Source organism: Elephantulus edwardii, unplaced genomic scaffold, assembly GCF_000299155.1.
Source record: "Elephantulus edwardii isolate Elephantulus edwardi_28Jun2011 unplaced genomic scaffold, EleEdw1.0 scaffold00056, whole genome shotgun sequence".
NCBI classification, from domain to species: Eukaryota; Metazoa; Chordata; class Mammalia; order Macroscelidea; family Macroscelididae; genus Elephantulus; species Elephantulus edwardii.
The window spans coordinates 7154635-7177580 of record NW_006399806.1 but is presented as its reverse complement, the minus strand read 5'-3'; the positions used below and the strand labels follow the sequence as shown (position 1 = coordinate 7177580).

Genomic DNA, 22946 nt, shown 5'->3' with positions numbered 1-22946 from the left:
GCTATACATATGTAGATATAGCCTTCTCCAAACCTACAGGAGGGTCAGCTATGAATGGATTATTCTAACTTGACAGTAATGAGTGAGTGTTTGAGTGTTTGTATACTTAGAGTGTCTCAGAACTACCTTTTGTCTCGCCCTCACTTAGCAGATGATGGATTCAGTGTGCCTTTTGCTGTCAATGCAACTCCTAACATATTAGGCCACCAGAGCTCCATTATTGAAGTAAATTTATGCTTGAAATAAAATGAAAGAAAGGAAATAAATGCAGACATTTTATAACATTTTTCTTTAAGTATTAGAACAAAGAGTGCTTCAGATTTCTATTCAAATCATAACAAGTATTAGTTATGTACGACATTTCTTTACTACTCATTTTAGATATTTAAATTCTTTCCAGACTAGGCTGAGGATTATTTCTGAAATTACTCTGAGAGATTTAGGACTCACCTGAATAATCCTCTGTCCATTGTATGTCATCATAGAAATGAATGTCTCCACGTAACCCTGGTCCAGGTGAAAAGGCATGAGCCAGAGCAAATGCAGGTATGTCAAAAAATCCATAGTCTTTATGATCTAATAGGCAAAAATTTTATATCAGACAAAAGAGAAATGAGATTTTTTCTATGTTTTCTAATAAAATAACATCTGCTAAATGTGTATTTATAGTTTTAAAATTATTAATATTTTTTACCTCTACTCATAAAAGAGATCATTATGTCAGCCTCTCCATCATAAAGCCTAGAGAACATGAGAGGAGTTGCCACCTCCCAGAGTTTCAGAGCTTTCTCAATGGCAAAGTCAGTAGCATTTCTTGATAGCTTTGGTATGTAGTTCACAATTCTGTAAATGAAAAAAGAGCAGACATATTCTTCTATTACAGTAACTTTAAAGTTTTCACAGTATGTAAGGACTGTGGAGCCATTACCTGTAAGTAAGATTAGTTTTCCTCCACTTGCGTAAGCCTGGATATCTAGAGATGGGACTAACATTTGGAACTCCACATATGGTCTTATGCATTACTTGTAGGGTGTCAGAGTCCCACTTCTCCATCACCTTCAACCCTGGGGACCTCTGGATTTCTTGTGTTTTTTTAACCACAGCACTGCTGCCATTTCTTCTCACAAATTCTTTCACATCATTTCCAAGATCATGGTCATTTTCAAGGTATTTCTAGATAGAATAAAAGCATAGATTTCAAGTAACTTTCATAAATGTCTAGAGTTGCCCCAATTTCATATTATGCTTTAATTACTCTCTAGTTGAAGCAAAAGTAAATGTTGTTGTTGTTGTTAAGTGCTGTCAAGTGTTGCAGATCAAGGGTAAAGTAATTTTATTAATAATGAGACAGACAGCCAGGAATGAGATAGAACAGAGAGCATAAAACAGGGGGCCAGCAGTTCTCGACTGAAGACCCCCATTCCAGCTTCCCTGTATCTTTACTGAAAATTATCAGGAAGTAAATCACAAAGAAAATTCAATGCAAATGAAGCTAAGCTCTTTCTCTTGAAAACCTTCCTCCAGACTCAGGAGGGAGGGGTCAGCAAATACAATGCAAGATTCCTGTAAACCCTTAAGGATTGCCTTAGTGCCTCAGGGTGAACTCTAGCTTGAACTGTGCCTCCCCCACATCCTGAAATAGCAATTAGTTTATTACAAATATTTAGTACTGGCTTCCCATAGTCAGGCATAGGCAACTCATAGCAACCCTATGAACGAAAGACCTGAACACTTGTATAACTTTCATCCTTTCTTCATGTTCACAGGATTTCTGGAGGCAAGCTATTTTGGAAGTGGATGCCACTCTTGTGTACAATCTTGTTTTAATTGGGCAGCTCAAATAAACACTGTCCACCATGGGTAACCATTACCACGTTTGACACATGAATATCACAGCATTCAGCATCACATCAACCATGAGTTACCTCTGTACAGTAAGTGGGCAGACCAGGGCTATATGACCTAAAAGAATGTTTGACCAAAAACAATTAAAAACAGGCCTGTGGGCCATAGATTAAAGTTACCCACCTTTGGCTTGGTAGCATCACTTTTTGTCCAGTAGGCCAACTGAGCTCTCTCTATGTTGTTATTGTTGTTAAGTGCCATTGAGTTGTAGAAAACTCATAGTGACCCTATGAACAAAAGACCTGAACACTTGTATAACTTTCATCCTTTCTCTAGGTTCATAGGGTTTCTGGAGGCACACTATTTTGGAACTGGATGCCACTCCTGCTTCAAAGCTTCTGAGGGCCATACCGAATTTAAGAACCAGAGCATGGTTCAAACTCCATGAACTCCTTTATTCCAAATTCCTCTATAATCATGCATTCTCATTGACTCTCACCACCCAAAAGTGCCCATCTTGGAGCATTCCTCTGTTTTTTCAACTTTTTCCTGTTCTGATACCACATGTTTCTTCAAAGAGTCTTACTTCTTTAATGATTTGTCTTGTCCACCATATAGACTGAGTACACAGGAGGGAAGGATACATATATAAACAGAAAATGAACAAAGGTCTGAAGCCTTTCTATAACTATCATTGTTTCTCCAAATTTTTAGACTTTCCATAGGCATGTAGTTTAGGAAGTGGATGTCAGTCCTGTTTCTAAATCTGAATCAATCTGGGAGCTCCAACAAAAACTACCCATGATGGGTAGCCAATTAGGGTGTTTGACACACCTCTGGCCTGGTTGTCCATCATCACAGGAATTTTATGTTATTTCAGTAGAGCAAATAGGCCATCCTAAGGTCCAGCTTGAACCGAAATTCATAACACACTAGCCCTCAGCCTACAGAAGTGGCCAAACATTTCAGTATTTTAACATTCCAGCTAGCCCAAATGCTGGCAGACTCTGGGCCAGACACTTCCAATTCATGTGTCAAGTCCCCTCTGCTGACTTGAGATGAAAAGAAAACCATAAGAGCCCTGAGCATTCCATACGGGTCCTTCCTCAAGATGTGGAAGGCCATCCTAAAGTCCAGGAATTTAAACTGCTTGACATGGGTTGACAGAGTAACTCTTTACCACTAGGCCACTGAGCTCCCATCTCTTAGTCCTTCTGTGGGTCAAATGGTTAATATTTCTGGTTGCTGATATTTGACACTGTTGTTGATTGCTATCGAGTTGAGGTAGACTTATAGCAACTCTATGAACAAAAGACTTAATGCCTTTCCATAGTTATCATTGTTTTACACAAGTTCATATTGTTTCCAGAGGTATGTGGTTTAGGAAGTGGATGCCACTCCTACTTCCAAACCTGTTTTACAACTGGGATCTCCACCAAACACTGTCCACAATGAGAAACCATTATGGTATTTGATTTCCCCATGGCACAAAGTTCAGCATCATAGCAAACTCAGGTTACCTCATACAGCACATTGACAAAGAGTGATATGCAAAGAGGAAGAATGTTCCTCGAGATATAACAGCACTAGTCTCATTTAGCAGTGGTTAAATGTTGTCGAGTTGAATACGACTCAGAGTAAACTTTGCACAAAAGACCTGAACTCTATTCTATAACTAGCATAATTTCTGTACATTTGTAAGAGAATTAGTAGAGTTTCCAGAGACATCTAGTTTAGGAAGTGGATGCCACTCCTGTTTCTTAACGTGGATCAGTTTGGAAGCTCATCCAACCATTGTACAAAATGAGTAACCATTATGGTATTTGACACGACTATAGAACAGTGTTTAGCATGACAGCAACTCCAAGTTGTTCAGTACAGCAAATAGACAAGTGATTACTGTGTCTTTTAAAGAATATTCTTCTACAATTAATAAATTAATACAGGATTTTAAAGCCACGCTTTTGAGCAGACTTCCACCCTTAAGGTTAGTCTAAGGCTCAAGGGACACCCACTTGAGGGGGCAAAAAGAACAGTAACATACAACAAAAAGGACCCTAGAAACTTCCCTTGCATGATTGCCATCAAGACGAGACCACCATCGAGTTGGCCGCCAACCAGCCAGACAGCTGACTCCCAAAGTGGAGGTAGACTCCAAGGTCACAGACCCGAGGCCAACCCATAGACCCAGTGCCTCATCATCTATTTTAAAGTCACACTCTTGAGCACTTCTCCACCCTTACCCTTAGTAAATAGCACACTTAATCTAATATTTCTTCGAGACCTCTGTTTTAATTTTTTTCCCCTTGGTGGGTGGTGTGATTTCTGCTAAGTGATTTTATGATCACCTTGTGAAATTGTATCTTCTACCTGGGTTTTTTTATCCTGATCTGTTAATATGGGGAAAAAGAATTCTACTTCTAGTACTTTAATATTATCTGATCTTAAGTTATCCCAACACAATAACTTCTAAACTCAAACCACTCTACTTTGTGTTGGAAAGTCAAATGAACACATTTACTTCTCTATTTGGGCAGGCAATAGTTGTTGTAGTTTCTATCATTAATTACCTGGACAAGGTCAATGTTTGGTTCTTTCTTCACTGTCTTGTTCAGTGGGTAAGCCAAACAAGCTGGTAGACATAATAGCACACAGATCACAAGATTTTCCATTCTCATTGTCTTCACTAAAAGAATTCACCTTCTCTATTGCCTTCTCTCTAGTTTCTAGGGACAGGACTTATATAGAAGGACAATGCTTAGATCATGATATGTGTTTGGTGACTCATGTTTCAGTATGATTGTTTGCTATTGCTGTTTTAGATCTGAATGACACCAAGAATATTCACCAAAATTCAATGTGAAAATAACACAAACTTCAGCAGTAATTTCCCTTGATCTTCTCTATTTGCACAAGAGAATCTCCAGGGAATGCCATTCACGTTTATAAAGAGGACAAAATAATTTACATTTGTGTCTTTATTGAGAGGAAGTTGACAAGTCTGGTAAAAAGTTGAAAGGTCAGGCCTTCAAGTATAAACCGAAAAAAGGTGAGTCAGTAGTAGAACGTGTCCTCCAGGAACAACTGCCTTTTGTCATGAGATCTGAACTCCCTGGGGCCCAGCTACCAATACTGAACATTTTGATTTAAGATTCCAAAGAAGAATCCTTATCCAAAAACTGGAAATGCAGGAAATAATTTCAAATTACCATGGATTCTAGAGATTTTTCCTAGTCATGGAGGGTGAATGCCAAACAAAATTACTATATCTGAGATATGTACTTTCAAAATTGAACAGGAGTGTGCAGGAATATTCCCCTGAGCAGTGCACACTACCTCCACATCACTTGAGGTTGACTGGTTAGAATGCGGTCTTCAGGAATTTAAAGGTTCTTCTTTAGTTACATCTTCTTTAGTCACATCTGAAAAATAAACAATGAAGGAGAATGACAGAAGTAGAACCAGTTTCTTTGAAAAATGTGGTGCTGGAGAAGGATACAGAATATCCCATGGACTTCCAAAAGAATAAAATAGTCTGTCATGAGAAAGTGCAATCAGGATGGATGCTCCTTGGACGAAATAATAAAGAAACTTTGTCTCATATCTTTGGGCATTTTGTCAGGAGAGGCCAGTCCTTGGGAAAAAAGAATTCATGCTGGCAAAGGTCAAAGAACTAGAGTAAGGCCTTCAATAAGATACACTGACACAGTGACTTTAAGGACGGGTTTGAGCGTATTGTGAAGATGGCACAAGAAAAGACCAGGTTCAAATCTGTTATTCATAAAGTAGCCATTAGTTGCAGTTGATTTAATGACACTAAACACCACAACAAAACCTTAAGTCAGTACGGATTACTGATCCAGGCCTATCAACTTGCGGCCAAGGAATTGCTCTACAGCATTGAAAAGAATGGTCATCAATTTGAAAATCAAAGGGTTGGGGAATGACTTTCACAAATACATAATATTTGAAAATAATTTCTTTCGTATATAAAAATGAAGTGCATATTAATTCATTCAGCTCCGGGGGCATGTTTTTTAGGGAGTTGTTCTGATAACCCCAAATCGACCCTTTTATGATCGTTCTATTTCACCTGTACCTTAGCAGGAGAAAGATAGGCAATCTTTTCCTCTGTGAATTACCGCCTCTGAAAACCTGCTGGACAGTCAGCTATGCATCAGTGTTGAGTCAACCACAATGTGGGGAGATACAACCTCATTTAGAGGGCTATAGGGATTATGCTATATATTCATTTCCCTATATTGTTGTTAGATGGAGTATAACTTATAGAGTCCCAGTGAACAACAGATGTGAAACTGTCCTATCATTTGCCATTCTCACAATCTCTGACACACTTGAACTGATAGCTGTAGTCACCGTGTCAATTCACATGGTTGAGGGTCATCCTCTCTATTGCTGACTCTTCACCTTGCTATGCAAGATGACCCTCTTCAAGAAATAGCCTCTCCTGTTATCATGCCCAAAGTATGTAATTGAAGCTTTATCAATGTTGCAACTCCAAGGAGCATTCTGGCAGAACTTTCTCCAAGACATATCTGGTTTTTCTTTTGAAAGTACATGGTATATTCAGTACTTTTCTTGAATATTACAGTTCAAATCGTCAATTCTTCTATCATACTTATTCATCATCTAGTTTTCACAAGTATCTTGCTTGTTGTTGTTGTTATGTGCTGGCGAGTCCCCTGTGACTCATAACAACACTCTGTATAAGAGCTCTGAAGCCACCCTATCCTGAGCCAGTCTCACTCACTATAACAGACTTAATCCCATCATCCCGGTTATAGTGCTAATCTGTCTCATCCGAGGTCTTGCTCACCTGCACCATCTGTCCACACTTCTGAGGAGCATGATCCTTCTCCAAGGACTGGTTTTTCCTGGACACGTGCCCAAAGTATGTGAGATGGAGATTCAAAATCTTTGCCTCCAAGGAGAAACTTGGTTTCATTCTCTCCAAATAGTTCTGTTTGTTTTCTTGGCAGTCCTTAATGTATAAATGTTAGACCTATTTATTCCAATGCATATTTTTTGTTTACTTTACTTCTTTCATATTTTCTAAAAAAAAAAAAAAGATCTGAAGGATTTTGATAGATGGTGGTGGTGGGGGGAATAAACCAAAACACCTGAAAGAAAGAAAAGAAGGAACTAGTCCCAAAAAGGAACAGGCCTTTATTAATTGATCTGAGAGGGATGCCAGGTGACTGCTCTCAGAGAGGACCAGAATGCCAGAATGACCTACAGGCAGACAAAAAGCTTCCTTCTATAGGGGCTGTAGTTTCTATAGGATGGTAGTTTGCTCAGGAAGTTGAGATCAGGGTTCCTGTCAGGATCTGATCAGTCCAGGGCTTATCAGCCTCTGGTTATCTAGTCTCCTCAAGAGGATACGGTCAGGACTTATCAAGAAATAGGCCTGAGACTAAATATTTGCTCTAAACAGTGAACTGAGACATTCTTCCTCCAGATTCCATGTAACAAATGAACAATAAAAGTGTTGATAGGGAAGTATTAAGTTCAGATGATTCAAAGACATTCTATAACTCTAAAGAAAACTATTGTGCAGAACAAAGGTATAATACATAGTGGTATACTAGGATTGCACAGTGAAAATAGTTCATCCTAGGTAAAAGTAAGTAATGAGAGACACCATTAGTCAATAGAAAAATTAAAACAATATTAAGATAAGCCAAAATGTGGTATACTTTCATTTATTTGTATTGCCGTCAAGCAATTGTAGTTCTAAAGAACGTTGGTAATAAAACAGTCTTTTTTTAAAAAAAAAATTATTATTAATTTCAGTAAAAATTTACAGAGTTTGAATTCCCATTCATTCATTATTGTACTTTTCTCCCCTCCCAACCCTTCCTCCTAGTACACTACACTCTTGGAAAAGTAAAAGAAAAATTCTTTTATTGTTTTACAAACCCTCCCCCAGGTCCACTCCACTATGCAGCCTTCGCTCTGGACTCCTGTCATGACAAAAATACATAATCACATATCCCTTTTAAACAGTTTTCTCTCTCATCTGTTTCAATATTGTACACATTATTGAACCCATCTTTCTCAGTCTCTCCCCAACCCCAAGGTCAGTCCTGTTTTACAACAGTGGCACCATGCAGTATTTGTCCTTTTGTTCTGAGATACTCCACTCAGCATAACGTCCTCCAGAGTCACCCACTTTGAATAATATTGCAAGAGTTCCTTGTTTTTCAATGCAGTGTAGAATTTCATTGTGTGAATATACCACAACTTCTCTATCCATTTGTTTGTTGATGGGCACTTAGGTTGTTTCCAACTCCTTGCTATTGTGAACAAAACCGTGTGCATATATCTGCTTCGATGTCACTTATGTTCTCTTTGGGGTATATTCCCAGTAGTGGAATTGCTGGGTCAAATGATGTCTCTATTTACAACTTTTTGAGAAAGCACTATACTGCCTTCCATAGTGGTTGCACCATTTTACACTTCCACCAACAGTGAATAAGGGTTCCAGTTTCTCCACAAGCTCACCAGCATTCGTTGTTTGCTGTTCTGTTAAATTTTGCTGTTCTGACTGGGGTGAGATGATATCTCATAGTTGTTTTAAAAACAGTCTTTTATAAAAAGAAATACTTTGTTGGTCTAAGTTTTAGCTACCCAGTGGGGCCTTCCATCATGCAAATTTAATTGCACACATTTCTTTTCAGAAAGAGTAATCTAAAGAAGTTGCTACTAGTTTCATTTCAATTGGAAATAGTTTTCAAATGAATAATTCAGTCATACTGTTCACTTATTTGAAATTTTAAACTCTTAAACACAGTTTGATAGATTGGCAGAATTAAACTCAAGCCAGTATTTTTTATTCTATAAATATTAATATAACCATTTGCTTAAAATATACTCTTTTATTTAACTTTTCATTGTGATTTTAGTATAAAGGACCAATTGGTTTTAGTAGTTTTTCCATACTTTGTCATGACTTTGATTTCAACCTTCATGATGCAAAACGAGCCTTTCCACTTTCTTTCTGAGATTCCTGTTTACGTTTCTGCTTTTGTTTAACATTGATGTCTTTTCTGTCAGTTTCATCCCCAGAATAGTGTTACAGCTTTTTTTCTCTCTCGTGGTTGATTTCTCTAAGGAATAACTACCAAGCTCCATGGTGTTATTATTCACCCCTTGATGTTGTTGTTATATTCCATTTAGTCTCTCATGATTGAGATCAACTCTATGTATAACAGCTCTGAACCCTGCTCTATCTTGATTTGAGTTCATTTTCTGAAATACCCACCCTCATCACTCCAGTCACTGAGTCAATTCATCTCATTGAAGGTCTTCCTCTCTTGTGCTGTCCCTCCATACTTTCAAATATAATGTTCCTCTCTAAGGACTGGTCCCTCCTTGCAACATGCCCAAAGTATGTCAGATGAAGCTTCAAAATCATTGCCTCCAAGGAGCAGCCTGCTTTTACCCTCTGCAGGACAAAGCTGTTTGTTCTCCTAGCAATCCATGGTATATTAAATGCTCTTCATCAGTACCACAACTCAAAAGCATGAATTCTTCTGTCATCCTTAGTCACTGTCCAGCTTTTTGCTGTATAGTAAGTAATTGTGAAGACCGTAGCCAGGATCAGGTGCACATTTGTCTCCAGACTGACATTATATATATATTGCTCTTCAGTAACGCAATTCGTCTTTTGATTTCCTGGCGGCTGGTACCAAGTGTGTTGAAGCTGCTAACAATCTCTTCATCTATCATGATGCTTCCAATCGGCTCAGTGGTGAGGATCTTTGTTTTCTTGATTTTGCGCTTTAATTCATATTGAAGGCTGTAGTCCTTGACCTTCTGTAGCAAATGCCTCAGGTCCTCCTCAGTTTCGGCAATCAAGGTTGTGTCATCTACATGAAACTGCCTTTTTCCTGACTTAGTGTCAGGCCTCAGGGATGAGCTTTGTTCCAGGCCAAAAAGTCAAAGTCTTGGAGGTGGGAGTTCATCAGTGTCCATCAATCCAGTAAACCTAATTCCTCCTCTCTCTTTTTTTTCAATATAATATTACATTTTTCACCTCAGTCTCTAGACTCTTCTATTATACTCCTTTATAGAGCTATCAGTGTTGTTTACCCAGAACTAATTACTCACAGCTTTGTGAAGGCACATGAGGTACTAATTGTTGCTGTGTATCTGTTTCTTCACTGTGTGCAGAGGCTGCTTTCAAATTTTTAGAAGCTAAAACCACTAAGCTATCCACAAAAATGGAATGTAGAACATTGTCTTTATAGACTGACTTATGCAAATTGACCTTAATGTTCTATGAGACTGTGGTTCTGAATTTCCAGGGCCAGCATCTCCTCTCTCAGATTGTTTAGTTGTGGTCAAGGGGTTTTCTTAACCTGGCCCTATTTGCTCTATTGTATAGATGGATATGATTACCACAAGGTCAAATGCACATGTCAAAATACCATCTATCAAAGCTATGTACGCTCATGAGTGAGATTCTTTTCACCTGTCCATACCTATTTATCTTGCCTGTTAGCCTAAGAGGTGAATACTTGTAGATAATGTTTGTTACCTTATTTGCTGAAAACTGAGGAAGACTGAAAGCATTTACCGCATCGAGAACTACAGCCTTCAATATATACTGAAGTTCATTATAAAGAAAACAAAAATTCTCACCCCTGGGTTAATGGCAGCATTGTGATTAAAAGGTTGAGTTTGTTACCAATTTAATCCTGCTTGGATCTGCAGTCATCACTCTCAGTAGAAGCAGTCAGGAAATCAAAATACAAATATGTCTTTTGTTTCTGAAAATAAGTTTCATTTAAAGAAGAGTTTAAATATATAACATCAAAACTATTGTTAAGTACAGTCAGTTGCTTGTGACTCATAGCAATCCAATGTACAATACCCCTGAAACTTGCTCTCACCTGTGGCAACCTTATTGTCTCTGACAAACCTACCCTCATTATCCTAGTCACTGAATCAATCCATCTCATTAAGAGTTGTCCTATTTTGTGCTGTTCCTCCACCCTCCCAAGCATGACTTCCCTCTCCATGGACTGGTCCCTCCAAGCAACCTGCCCAAAGTATGTCAGATGAAGCAGCAGAATCCTTGCCTCAAAGAAGCAGCCTGGTTTCACCCTCTCTAGGATAAACCTGTTTGTTCTCCTAGCAGTCCATGGTATATCAATTCTCTTCTTCAGCATCACAGCTCAAAGGCATCAATTACCTTTGTGGCATACCTAGTCATTGCCCAGCTTTCTGACACATAGCAAGCAATTGCAAAGATTATGGCCTAAACTAGGCACACCTTTTTATCCAGATTGACATCGTTGCTCTTTAGTACTCTGAAGAGGTCTCTGACAGCTGGCTTCACTAATGCAATGAATTTTTGTTCTTTTTTTTTCTTTTGTTTTTATTTTTAATTTAGGTTGTTTATTTTTCATTTCAATGAACATCTACAGAGATTTTGGAATTCCATTCATTCATTGTTGCACCCTTCTCCCCGCACAAACCCCTCCCCCCTCCCACACCCCCATCCCCCCCCCCGTTTGCTCCTCTCCTTGAAAAGCAAAAGAAAAACTCCCTCATTGGTACACAATCCTCCCCCCCACCTCCCCAAACCCCACCCCCTACCCCCAAATATAATGCACTCTGCAACCCTCATTGCATACTCCTACGATAAAAATAATGCCCTAAAATATAATACTTTTAGACTATTCTCTCCCCCATAGACTTCAATGCCGTGAACATATTTCATCCAGTTTTTCTCAATGAATTTTTTATTTCCTGGCTACAGGTACCAAGAGTGTTGATTGTGGAGTCAAGCAATCTAAAGCTGTTAAACAATCTGATTCACTTCATCATCTATCATAATGCTGCCAATTAGCTCAGTGGTGAGAATCTTTATTTTTTTAGTATTGAAAGGGGAAAATAAAGAATCAGTTGTTACTTCACATGGCATTGGACAGCTTTTGTTATAAAGTTGCAAGGCTTGTAGCTAACTATTACTGATACATCAGTTTGAAATATGTTTCCTTGTCAAAAGTTTAACTCTTTCTGCAGCATGCAGAAACAATAGTTTTGGAAATTACTACCTAACTTGGGAGAGTCTGGAGAGAATTATGCTAAATTAACTAACTCAGTCCCATAAAGACAAATACTGTATAAGACCATTGTTATCGAAATGGAAAGATGACTAGTAAAAGGTGTATAAGGATCCAAGGGGGGGAAGGGGTGGGAGCAGAGTGGTGAAGATGGGGGTGTGTGTGTATGTTGATATTCATAGGGTCCCACAATGTGATCGGTAGAGGGAGGGCTGGGTAAAGGAAATGGGAAAGATCTGGTGAGAAATACAAAGTACATAAACATTTTAAGTAAACCAAGATAAAATAAAAATTTTATTTTAAAAAAGTTTAACTCTGAAGTTAGCCTCACATCCTGGTGTTTTCCGGGGTGGACAAAACATCAGGATGTGTCTGGTAAGAAGGAACAAAGACCTTGGTGGCAAGCCAGATGTCCCATCACTTCACTCGTAAGCTCTGCCCACCTTGCTGGACTGAAGGTACCAGTGATCTTTCTTTTGCTGCTACAGCTCCTTCTAGTGGGATATCTTCCTTACGCCATCCTCTCCTCAGCTCCTTCTAGCGCTGCTTATGTGGATATTCTCTTGGGGCAGTGGAGCTATGGGCCAGACATAGACATCTGTGATCTTTGGGCCCTAAGTTTGGCTGAAACCTCACATTACTGCTTTGTTTTGGGCTAGGCACTGTCAGGCACCAACTGCTTGACCTTTCTTTAATTGAAAAACTTCAAGTCTAGACAGCATGACTCTTTTCAGATGATTACAGGTAGGAGTTACACTAGCCCAAAATGAAATGGGCCCCAAATGGTTACATTATACAAACTGTGAGGTTAAACCTGTGACAAGGGACAGGAGAGAGATTTTGTTCACATTGTAAAGAAATCCTCAGGGATTCACAAGTCTTAATAGCCATGAACCTTCATTCATCTGGTCGTCCTTAGCCAGTCCAGTCTCCACAAGGAACTGGCACGTGCTCTTGCGCTGGTCACCCTATATCCATATTCTGGATGCTCAAGGACAGGACAGTTCTTGCAGGAACAGTTCTTTTTGAATGCCTTCACAAGTTTCTTTTCACCATAATCATCAGTGATCCCTTGGACAGTAGTAAGGGTCTTCCTGCCTTTACGCTTTAATTTTTTTTCTCTTTAATTCTTAAATGGACATGATCCCAGCAGGAAGCAGGTCATGAACTTTACTTGTATCAGCAAAGAGGTTGAAAAAGTGGAGGTTCTAAATAGAAGACATATGATATGATTTCTTCTCAGGAGAAACAGCATGTGGAAGGTGGTGGTGGTATAAGTTGGTGGGCTGGGGGGCAGTGTCTGGAAGTGAGGGGTTTCGAGGGAAAGACAACTGAGTCTTCAACTGTGGCTCAGTGACTGGGGCAAAAGATAAGTTTCATTGGGAATGTCGGCTGTCAGAGGCCTCTCAAATTACTGAAGAGCATTGATGTCAGTCTAGAGACTAAGATGCACTTGATCCAGGCCATGGTCTTCACAATTACTTGCTATGCATCAGAGAGCTAGACAATGATTCAGGATGGCAGAAGAAGCCTGGATATCTTTTGAGTTACTGTGCTGGAGAAGGGTATTGAACATACTGTAGACTGCCAAAAGAACAAACAAATCTGTCATGGAAAGGGTGAAGCCAGGTTGCTTTTGTAGGCAAAGCTTTTTAAACTCCATTTCACATAATTTGGATGTATTGCCAGGGTTTACCATCTTTAGAGAAGGACATCATGTTTGGAAGAGTGGAGGCTCAGCACAGGAGGAAGACTCTGGATCAAAAGGATTGACACACTGACTGTGGTAGTGGGGACAGGCATGTCGAGACAGTGACATTGGCTCTACAAAGGGCAGGTTTCCGAGCTATTGTTCATAGGGTTGCTATGATTTGTAGTAACTCAACAGTACATAAAAACAACAGTAACTTGTAACGTAGGATTAGGTATGTAATAGTATTTATTGCCATCTTTGTTGTCTAAAACTCTTGCTTTCTTTCAGCAATATTGTGCTGATCACCTGCTTAATGCATATTGCCCTTCCATTCATTCAACTTAATATATGTGTTTATGTGTTCTGTGTTGATATATGTATATGTGTTGGTATCTGAAAAGAAACACCTCTCTGAGAGTCCAGATTCACCAGTGGTTCCAAGAAAAAGATGAGCAATTTCCTCTTAGGCTATTTACAGCATCATAAAACCTGCTGGTGGTCAGCTATGTGTTGATGACAATGCGTTTTAATGTCTAGTTAATGATTTTCCCGGTCTTCCCATTCTATACCCTCTCTGGTGACAGTAAAAGAGTATTTCTCTCTGTGAATAAGTCTGTCCTAGACGCTATACAACATCTCTCATTTCATGATTGACTTATTTAAGTCAATGTGATGTCCTTAAGATTAATTCATGAACCTTAATTTCTTCAATTTTTCGTTATTCTGTAGTTCTAGATTGCATTTCATTCTATGCATGTACCACAAATTGTTTATCTATTCATCCATTTAAGTTGTCTCCATCTCTTTCTTATTGTGAGTATGGCTATATGACCATGGTGTGCACTTGGTGCTCAAGTCCTGGCCCTTATTTATTAAGAAAATATATAAGCAGTGGCATTGCTAGATCAAACAGCATTTAATTGCCAAATCTTTTAAATAAAATTATAGTTGACATTCAAAAGATGAATTTTCATCAGTGATTACATTATATTACAGTCCTACCATTACAATTTGAGTTATACTCTCTCTACACTTTTAGTGCTGTGGTGAAATTATAAATCACTGTTATTTTTATTTGCATCTATATTATAACTAATGATATAGAGCATTTATTTCTCTCTTTGTTATTAATTTCTATTTCTTCTTTAGTAAAATGTCTTCTGACATCCTGTGCATATTTTTAAATAAATTGTCAAGGATTAAGTATGCATACATAAGATTTATGTATGGGTTATCCATTCTGTTCTCTTGATCTATGTGTCTGTAATCGTACAAATAGCTGATGATTTTATCATGATTGTATAAACTAACAAGCCAAACCTACTAGTTTTGGGTTGGTTCTCACTAGTAGTGACCCTCCACTAGATTTTAAGCCTGTTAGTTTTTGGCTCAATGATATCCTGTATTATGTAAATGGTACAACCTTGCTTGCTGCAAGTGAGTAGGACTTGAAGCACTTGTTATAGAAAATTGAGTAATGCAGTCTTTGGCATGGATTTCATTTCAGTGCCAAGAAAGCAAATATTTTTCCTGCTGGACTGATAAGCATTGTCATGATGGATGGGGATGAAATTGAAACTGTCAACAGCTTCATATTGCTTGAATCCACAATTAACACCCTTGGTACCAGCAGTCAGGAAATAATGCATTGCACTGGCAAAATATGCACTTAGGAACCTCTCCAAATTTTTGAGGAGTAATGATGTCAATTGGAGAATTAAGGTGTGTCTGATCCAAGCCATAATCTTTCTGATTACTTGCTATACATCTGAAAGCAGGACAATGAATAAGGATGACAGTAAAAGCCGTTCCTTCTTTAGACTGTGGTGTTGGAGAAGATCACTGAATATCCCATGGATAGCTAAGAGAACAAACAGATATGACTTGTAGAGGGTGCAGGTGAAGTGCTCTTTGATGCAAGAGTGATGAAGCTTCACCTTACATACATTGAGCCTGTAGCTAGGAGGGGACTATTTCTTGGAAAAGGACATAATGCTGGGAAGGGTAGAGAATCCATAATGGAGAGGAAGACCCTCAACCAGGCGGATTGAGATAGTGACTACTTCAGTAGGGTCTTTTGTATAAAGAAGTGTGAGAATGTAGTTTAAAAGTAGTGATTCCCCCAAAGTACTGTGAATGCGGTGTCTCTCTTCTGTGCAACACCCCTGCTTACCATGCAGCTCAAATGGAAGAGACTAGGACAGAGCGAGTGAGGTGGAGATGCCAATTTTAAAAGGGAACAGCAGGCTTCTTGCTTTCCTATTCTAGTACTTTGGGGAAAACACTGATGTTAAACTATGACATGTGGAACCCCTTAAACTCAAGTAGAAGGAACTGGGACATCTTGGGCAAGGTGGGCAACACCAGTTCTAGAAGGGAACAACAGGCTTCCTGGTTTTCTATTCAGATACTTTAGGTGAAACACTGCTGTTTAGTTACACCAAGTGGGACCCTTTACATTCATATGCAAGGGACTGGGACAGCTCAAGTGAGGTGGAAATGCCAATTCTGGTAGGGAACAATAGGTTTTCTGGTTTCCTATTCAGGTTCTATGGGTGAAACACTGCTGGTAGGCCAAGAAGGGAGCATATAAAGATTCTTCACATAACACAGCCATACTCTGAGTCACTCTATAGGGACAATGACCTAACATCTACCAAGAAAAGACTCATATAAGGTCAAGAAAGCAGCAGTCTACCTCAGTTACCATGAAAAAGCAAAACAACCCTTCTTCTCAATCAGCAGATCCAATGAATACCAAAGACAGAACCAGAAGAAATATGTTGATGTGGAGTATTTTAAGAGCTACAAAAGAAGATGTAAATGGTGAAATAAACAATTAAGCAAGCAAATACCATAGAGAAAACAATCCAGAAGAAACATTGATGAGCTTGAAAAGCTGTGGAAGGAAATGCAAAAGATGGAAGAAAAAAATGAAAGTATAGATAAAGAGGTACAAGAACTTAAAAAAGTCATCAACAAGATAGAGGGGGTGCAGCCAACACAGTACTGTAAATAACAGAAAATCATGAAAATGCAATCCAGAATATTAAGCTAGAAATGCCAGAAGTGCCCAACATGCTGATAAGACAAAATAGTAGAGCTGAAGAGATACAACAGAAAGTCAGTAACCTAGAAGACAAGAGCCTCACTGGAACCATCCTAGAAGAAAAACCAGAGATGAGATGTTAAGAAAATGAAGAAAATATTAGAATTATGTCAGATGACATAAAAAAAAAAAACCCATGATTGGAATTCCAGTAGAGGAGATTGACAGGAAAATCACTGAGAAAATTGTGGAAGAAGTACAAGAAGAAAACTTACAATGTATTTTGAAGCATGGGGAAAACCACATTCAAGAAGCACAACAAAACCAAAGTAGACTTGACCCAAAAAGAAAAACATCAAGACATATCATAGTCAATTCTCCAGATTAAAAGATAAGGATAGAATATTATTCTAAAAGCAGCATGAGAAAAGCAAATAGTCACCTACTTAAGGAAAACTATTAGATTAAGTTCTGATTTCTCAGCAGAAATAATTTTATCTAGAAGACAATGGGATGGTATATAAAGAAAGTTGAAAGAAAATAATTGCCAACCAAGGATCCTATATTCAGAAAAGTTTTCCATCAAATATGAAGGAGAAATTAGATCCTTTGTAGAAAAGAAGGAACTTAAGGGATTTTGAAAACAATACCAAAACTATAAGAAATTTTAGTTGAAGTCCTCCACATGGAGATGCCAAATGAAACTGCAGGGGCAATAGTAACCACCAACAACAGAAAAATCAAAATGGCAAAAGAAAATCTTGGCCTGACAATAATCACACTTTATGTGAATGGACTAAATGCATCAATTAAGAGAAAAAGAGTAGATGAATGGATAAAACAACAAAACTGATCAATATATTATTACCTAAAAGTGATCCATCTGAAAAATGGAGAGAAATACAGACTCAAAATCTGGGAAAAAATACACCAAACACATGGCAATCTGAAAAATGCAGGAGTGGCAATATTAATTTCTTACAAAATAGATTTCAGAAGGAAAACTACCATAAAAGATAAGACAGTGCATTACATACTGAATAAAGGCACACTAGATCATGAAGACATAACCCTGATCAACATGGGTTAGACCCAAATGATAGACCTGCAAAAGAAATAAAACAATGGTTAACCAAATTGAAGAAAGAAATAGAAGACACCACAATAGTAGTAGGAGACTTGACATCACTGTCACCAAAGGATAGGTAAACTCAAAAGAAACTCAACAAAAATCTAAAGTATAAGATCAGGCACCTTGACTTTGAGAGTGTATTTGGGGTACTGCACCCAACTAAAACTCAATTCACTTTCTTCTCAAGTGTACAGGATACATTCTCCAGAATCAAGCACATATTAGTACACAAACCAAGCCTCAACAAATTAAAAAAAACAAACAACCCAAAACATTGAAATAATACAAAGTGTCTTTTCAGACCACAATGCCATAAAACTAGAAATTAACCACAGAGGGGTAAAGTTTACAAAACTACACATGTGTAAACTGAATAACTTTCTGCTACAACACAAATAGGTTATAAAGTAAATAAAGAATCAAACAAAAAAGTTGTTTGAAACAAATGAAAATACACCATAACAACACCTCTGGGATACAACTAAGGCAGTCCACAGAGGGGAATTCATAGCAATAGGCACACACATAAAAAGGAAGAAAGAAGCAAAATCAATGATTAACCCAACACCTTCATCAAATAGAAAAAGAAAAGAAAAAAACCCAAAAATCTAATCCTACAACCTGTAGAAGAAAAGAAAATATAAGGACAAGAGAGGAAATCAAAGAGATAGAAAATAGAAAAACAATTGAAACCATCAATAAGATCAGAAACTGGTTTCTCGAAAGGGTCAATAAAATTGACAAACCACTGGCAAACGTAACAAAAGGGTGAAAAAAGAAGACACAGATAACTCGAATCTAAATAATAGAGGTAACATTACAACAGAACCAGATGAAATAAAATCTATAATATCGGAATAGTATGAAAAGCTATACTCTGATAAATTTTAAAAACCTAAAGGAAATGGACAAATTTCTTGAAACCCATGCCCTACCCAGATTGACAAGGAGAGATATAGAACATTTGAACAGAAAGATCACCAAATAAGAGTTGGAACAGGTCATAAAAAGACTTCCCCATAAGAAAAATCCTGGACCAGACTTCACAACTGAATTCTACCAAACATTTAGAGAGGATCTATCACCAATTCTACTTAAATTATTTCCAACATGCAACAACAATTAAATGGTTTGGGAAATTATGATACTTTCACACGATGGAATACTATAAGCAGCATGAAGGAGCTATGGTTTTGTACATTACTATCTGACTTGGGAGGAACTGGAAAGTGTTATGCTAAGTGAATTAACTCAGTCCCCAAAAGACAAATATTGTGCAAGTCCATTTTGCAGAACAACTAAAAGGACCCAAGGGGGTTGAGGGTAGAAGCAAAAAGTGGTTAATCACAGAGTCACACAATTTGATGGTTGGAGGGAGAGGCAAAGGAAATGAGAAAGATCTAGTGTGAAAAACAATACATTCAAACTTTGTAAATAAAACAGTATAAAATAAAGAAGAAAAAAAGAAAATGATAAAAACACAAATGTGAGGATAGTGTAGGATAGAAAAGAGCTCAGATCTTTGTTCATAGCATTGCTATGAATTATATTCACTCAACAACATCAGCAACAACAACCTATGTAACATTATCTTTCTCCAAAACTATACTAAGGCAGCTCATTTACTAAGTTCCAGTCAAAATGACTGTCTGGAGCCTTCTCCCTGCGCCCCCCCACCCCCACCACTAGTTTATTTATAAAATTAGAATACACATTCTTTCCATTTCCCTCATCCCACCCCCATCAAACTGTACAACCCAATGATTAATTCTCCCTTCCCCCTGCACATCCACATTCCTCTGCTTCCAGCCTCTCCAACTCCTCCTGGACACTTACACTCATTCTATAGTAATGGTTTTATACAATATTTATCCTTGTGGGACTGACTTAGTTCACTCAGCATAATGCTCTCCAGTCCCTCCAAAGTTAAGTAAAAATTTACAAAGTTATTGCTCCTGCATGCTGCATAGTATTCCGTTGTGTGAATGTGCCATAATTTCTCAATCCATTAATTTGTGGTTGGATGTTTGGGCTGTTTGCATATTCTTGTGATGGTGAATAATGCTGCTATTGACATTGGTGTACGGATGTCAGTTTGTGCCTCAATTCTCATATTCTCAGGGTATATTCCCAGTATTGGAATAATTGTGTATAAAAGACAATATCTTAGAGAAAAAGACCAAATCCTATTCTCCGAAGAAGGAAAGAAGGGAAAGGCCAAGTCTCAGCTTTATGTCCCAACCCTGGAGTATGGGATTCTATAGCATCCACTTCTGTCTGCCAGGAGATACGTCACAGGGTGCTCAGTGTAGTGAAAAAGAATTCTAGAGAACAAATAACATGTCACAAGTAAAATATATTTATTAAATTACAAAAATCCCTACCAATGAAGACACATTCTCTCGTCAATTTTTCATGAGTATATCCTACTTCTATTTGATGCCACTAAAGCCATTGGAATAAATATTTGATGGCTTAGAATTATAACCATCTAAATCTTTTTATCAAGTCCTGTCTTCTTTGGTTCCTGCACGTTCAAATGCAATGAATGATTAGATTAATAATAGTGTATTCACCTCAAGTGTCTGTCTTGTCTTCTTCTCCTTCTCATGTTTTACAACCTAACCAACTGTTACTCTTCACACGCTTTGTCACCGTCTTGGCATCAGGGTCAAACTCAATCTGTACCGGTCCACTGAAGAAATAAAACAATCCTGAAATTTAGAGGAGATTATAATGAGACATTCTTTCAGCAAACCACTTTTACAACATGCATAACTTAGAAGAAGACAAGTTATTAACAAATAGCATTTACTGGGTGGTTATGCTGTGCTGCACTAAATGTTATTTATACATGCTTTATCTCACTCATGCTTACAAATAAACTAAATGGTACTAATGAAGAAAATAAAAATCCCAGAAAATTATAGCAGTTTGAAGATTCTTCCCAAAGGTAATGTCACTGATGAAAGTTGAATGGAAGCTTGATCTCCTCTTTATCTGACTTCAAAGTCATTGCTGTGGAATAATAAATGACACTGTCCTAAGAGATAAAGTTGTAAATTTTTTTTAAAAACAACTTTAACTTTTCCCCCCTTTTCCCAATCTTTTGCTCCTTCTGTCTCAACCATGCCCTAAATCACAACTTGAGAGGCAACTGAACCCAAGAAAATGAAAAAATAAAAATATATATCAGATGTTAATTTCTTGCTGTGTATACAATTTTGTTATCTTAGTGCTAAGATCATAAGTTCTTAGCATTATAATTTTCAAGCTGTGGTATCCCTATTCATTTTTTATTTTTTTACAGAAAAAGCAACAGCAATTTTTTCTTTATCAAGATCTATGCTAGTTTTCATTTAAGTTTAGCGATTTTTTTTAACTTACATACATTATATTTTATCCACTTCTTTATTCACATTTTGTTTCATATCATTCTCCCTTATTCTTTAAGGGAGTTTCTACAAGAGGGAAAGTAGTTAGAGTAGAAACAAATGTGTAATTTTTTAAATAATTGAGTTATGTGTGTAGAAGATACAGAGCAAAGTAGAAGTTATAAAAATAAAGCATAATTTAGAAAGTGTTTTAGCAAAGGTTCTTGTATAGAGGGAATAGGGAATTTAAAAATAAAAAAATTAAGTATGTTAAAAAATAAAGCATAATTTAATAACTTTAGTGATATCATTATTACCTATTATACCAATAGACAAACTGATTGAAAAAAAATGTTAAAGTTAATTCAAGTGAAAAAATGTAAATTTCCTTATAAGTTCATTTTGAAAGACACAGAAATTACCCTGAAGAAGCTTCCATTTTGAAATTTGAGACAATTTAAAATACCAAAGTAATGGTAGCAATGGGTAAAATATTGTCATAAATAAATAGAAACTAAACCTCAGGGCAAAACAATATACACAGCATAACTCAAGGCAGTTTTTGTTGGAAACCAAAGAACTGTTGCATTGTAACCTCTTTACTAGTAGGAAAGGAAGGATATGTTCAGCTCTCTTTTTAAATTGTCTCTTCTCTCTAAGTTTAGGATTGAAATGTAATCCTAAAAAAATGCCCAATAACCTTAAAAAAAACCTACAGGAAGATAACTGTCACAATATAATTAATTTGCATGTACATCTGTTACATCAAATAAGGATATTTCTATGTTGAATTCTTAATAAGTACAATTATATAAACATTAGATTTATTATAGCTAAAATTAAGTAAATTTTGCCATAATATAGTTTTCTCTATTCCACTTTTTTTGCTGTTCAAAAATTTTTACTCTGTTTGTACCATAGTTTGAATGACAGAACAGAAACCTGTCATGCAAGGAAAAATAAGTCAAGGTATTCATAAGATTTGGAAAGAAAGAGCACAATAACACAAGAACAGCTGCAGCAATCTCAGACACCAGTGCAAATATGTGGGAATACAGGATGCACAGTGGTAGCTGACCTCCCGGATGTGGCCAGAGACCTACAGCTGGTCCCTAAGACAAGATTCTCCTAATATGCTTGGGAGGTAAATCACTTAAAACATAGATAGATGTAGATGGATTAAGAGGCATTTCTGTGTGATCAATTCTACAAGTTCTTTGAAAAGGTCTACAAAACTCTGAAATCAATGCTAAATTGTGATGCTGCAGAAGTAATCCTATAAAATTCCCTTCCAGAGAAATTTTACAACCAATGAGAATCTTGTTGTTGTTGTTGTTATGTGCCGTCGAGTGGCTTGCGACAGATAGCGACCCTATGTACAATAGCTCTAAACTGCTCTGTACTGTGCCAATCTCATTACCTCCAACAAACTCATCCCAAGTGCCCCAGTCACCGAATCAATCCATCTCCCAGAGGGCCTTCCCCTCCTGCACCTGCCCTCCACCCTCCCAAGCATGATGTCCCTCTCCAAGGAACGGTCTCTCTTTACAACATGACCAAAGTATGTCACACGAAGCCTCAGAATCCTTGCCTCTGAGGAACAGCCCGGTTTAGCCCTCTCTAGGATGAATCTGTTTGTTCTCTTAGCAGTCCATGGCACCTCCAGCACTCTTCTCAACACCAAAGCTCAAAAGCATCAATTCTCCTCCTACCCTCCTTGGTCAGTGTCCAGCTCTGATGCATAACAAGTGATTGC

At 37.6% G+C, this 22946-nt stretch overlaps 2 protein-coding genes across 2 annotated transcripts in view; both read right to left on the bottom strand.

Moving 5' to 3' along the window:
- Positions 1-4517, bottom strand: part of MMP10 (matrix metallopeptidase 10 (stromelysin 2)) — a 39708-nt gene extending 35191 nt beyond the window's left edge. The window contains exons 1-4 of the mRNA XM_006887353.1: positions 4416-4517; positions 929-1173; positions 695-843; positions 451-576 (exon numbers count right to left, since the gene is read on the bottom strand). Coding sequence (XP_006887415.1) covers positions 451-576; positions 695-843; positions 929-1173; positions 4416-4517 — 622 coding nt within the window. The remainder of the gene's footprint in view (positions 1-450; positions 577-694; positions 844-928; positions 1174-4415) is intronic.
- A 15906-nt stretch (positions 4518-20423) lies between these two features.
- LOC102861725 (stromelysin-2-like) overlaps positions 20424-22946 on the bottom strand; it is a 29052-nt gene continuing 26529 nt past the window's right edge. Inside the window, exon 10 of the mRNA XM_006887352.1 lies at positions 20424-20530. Coding sequence (XP_006887414.1) covers positions 20424-20530 — 107 coding nt within the window. The remainder of the gene's footprint in view (positions 20531-22946) is intronic.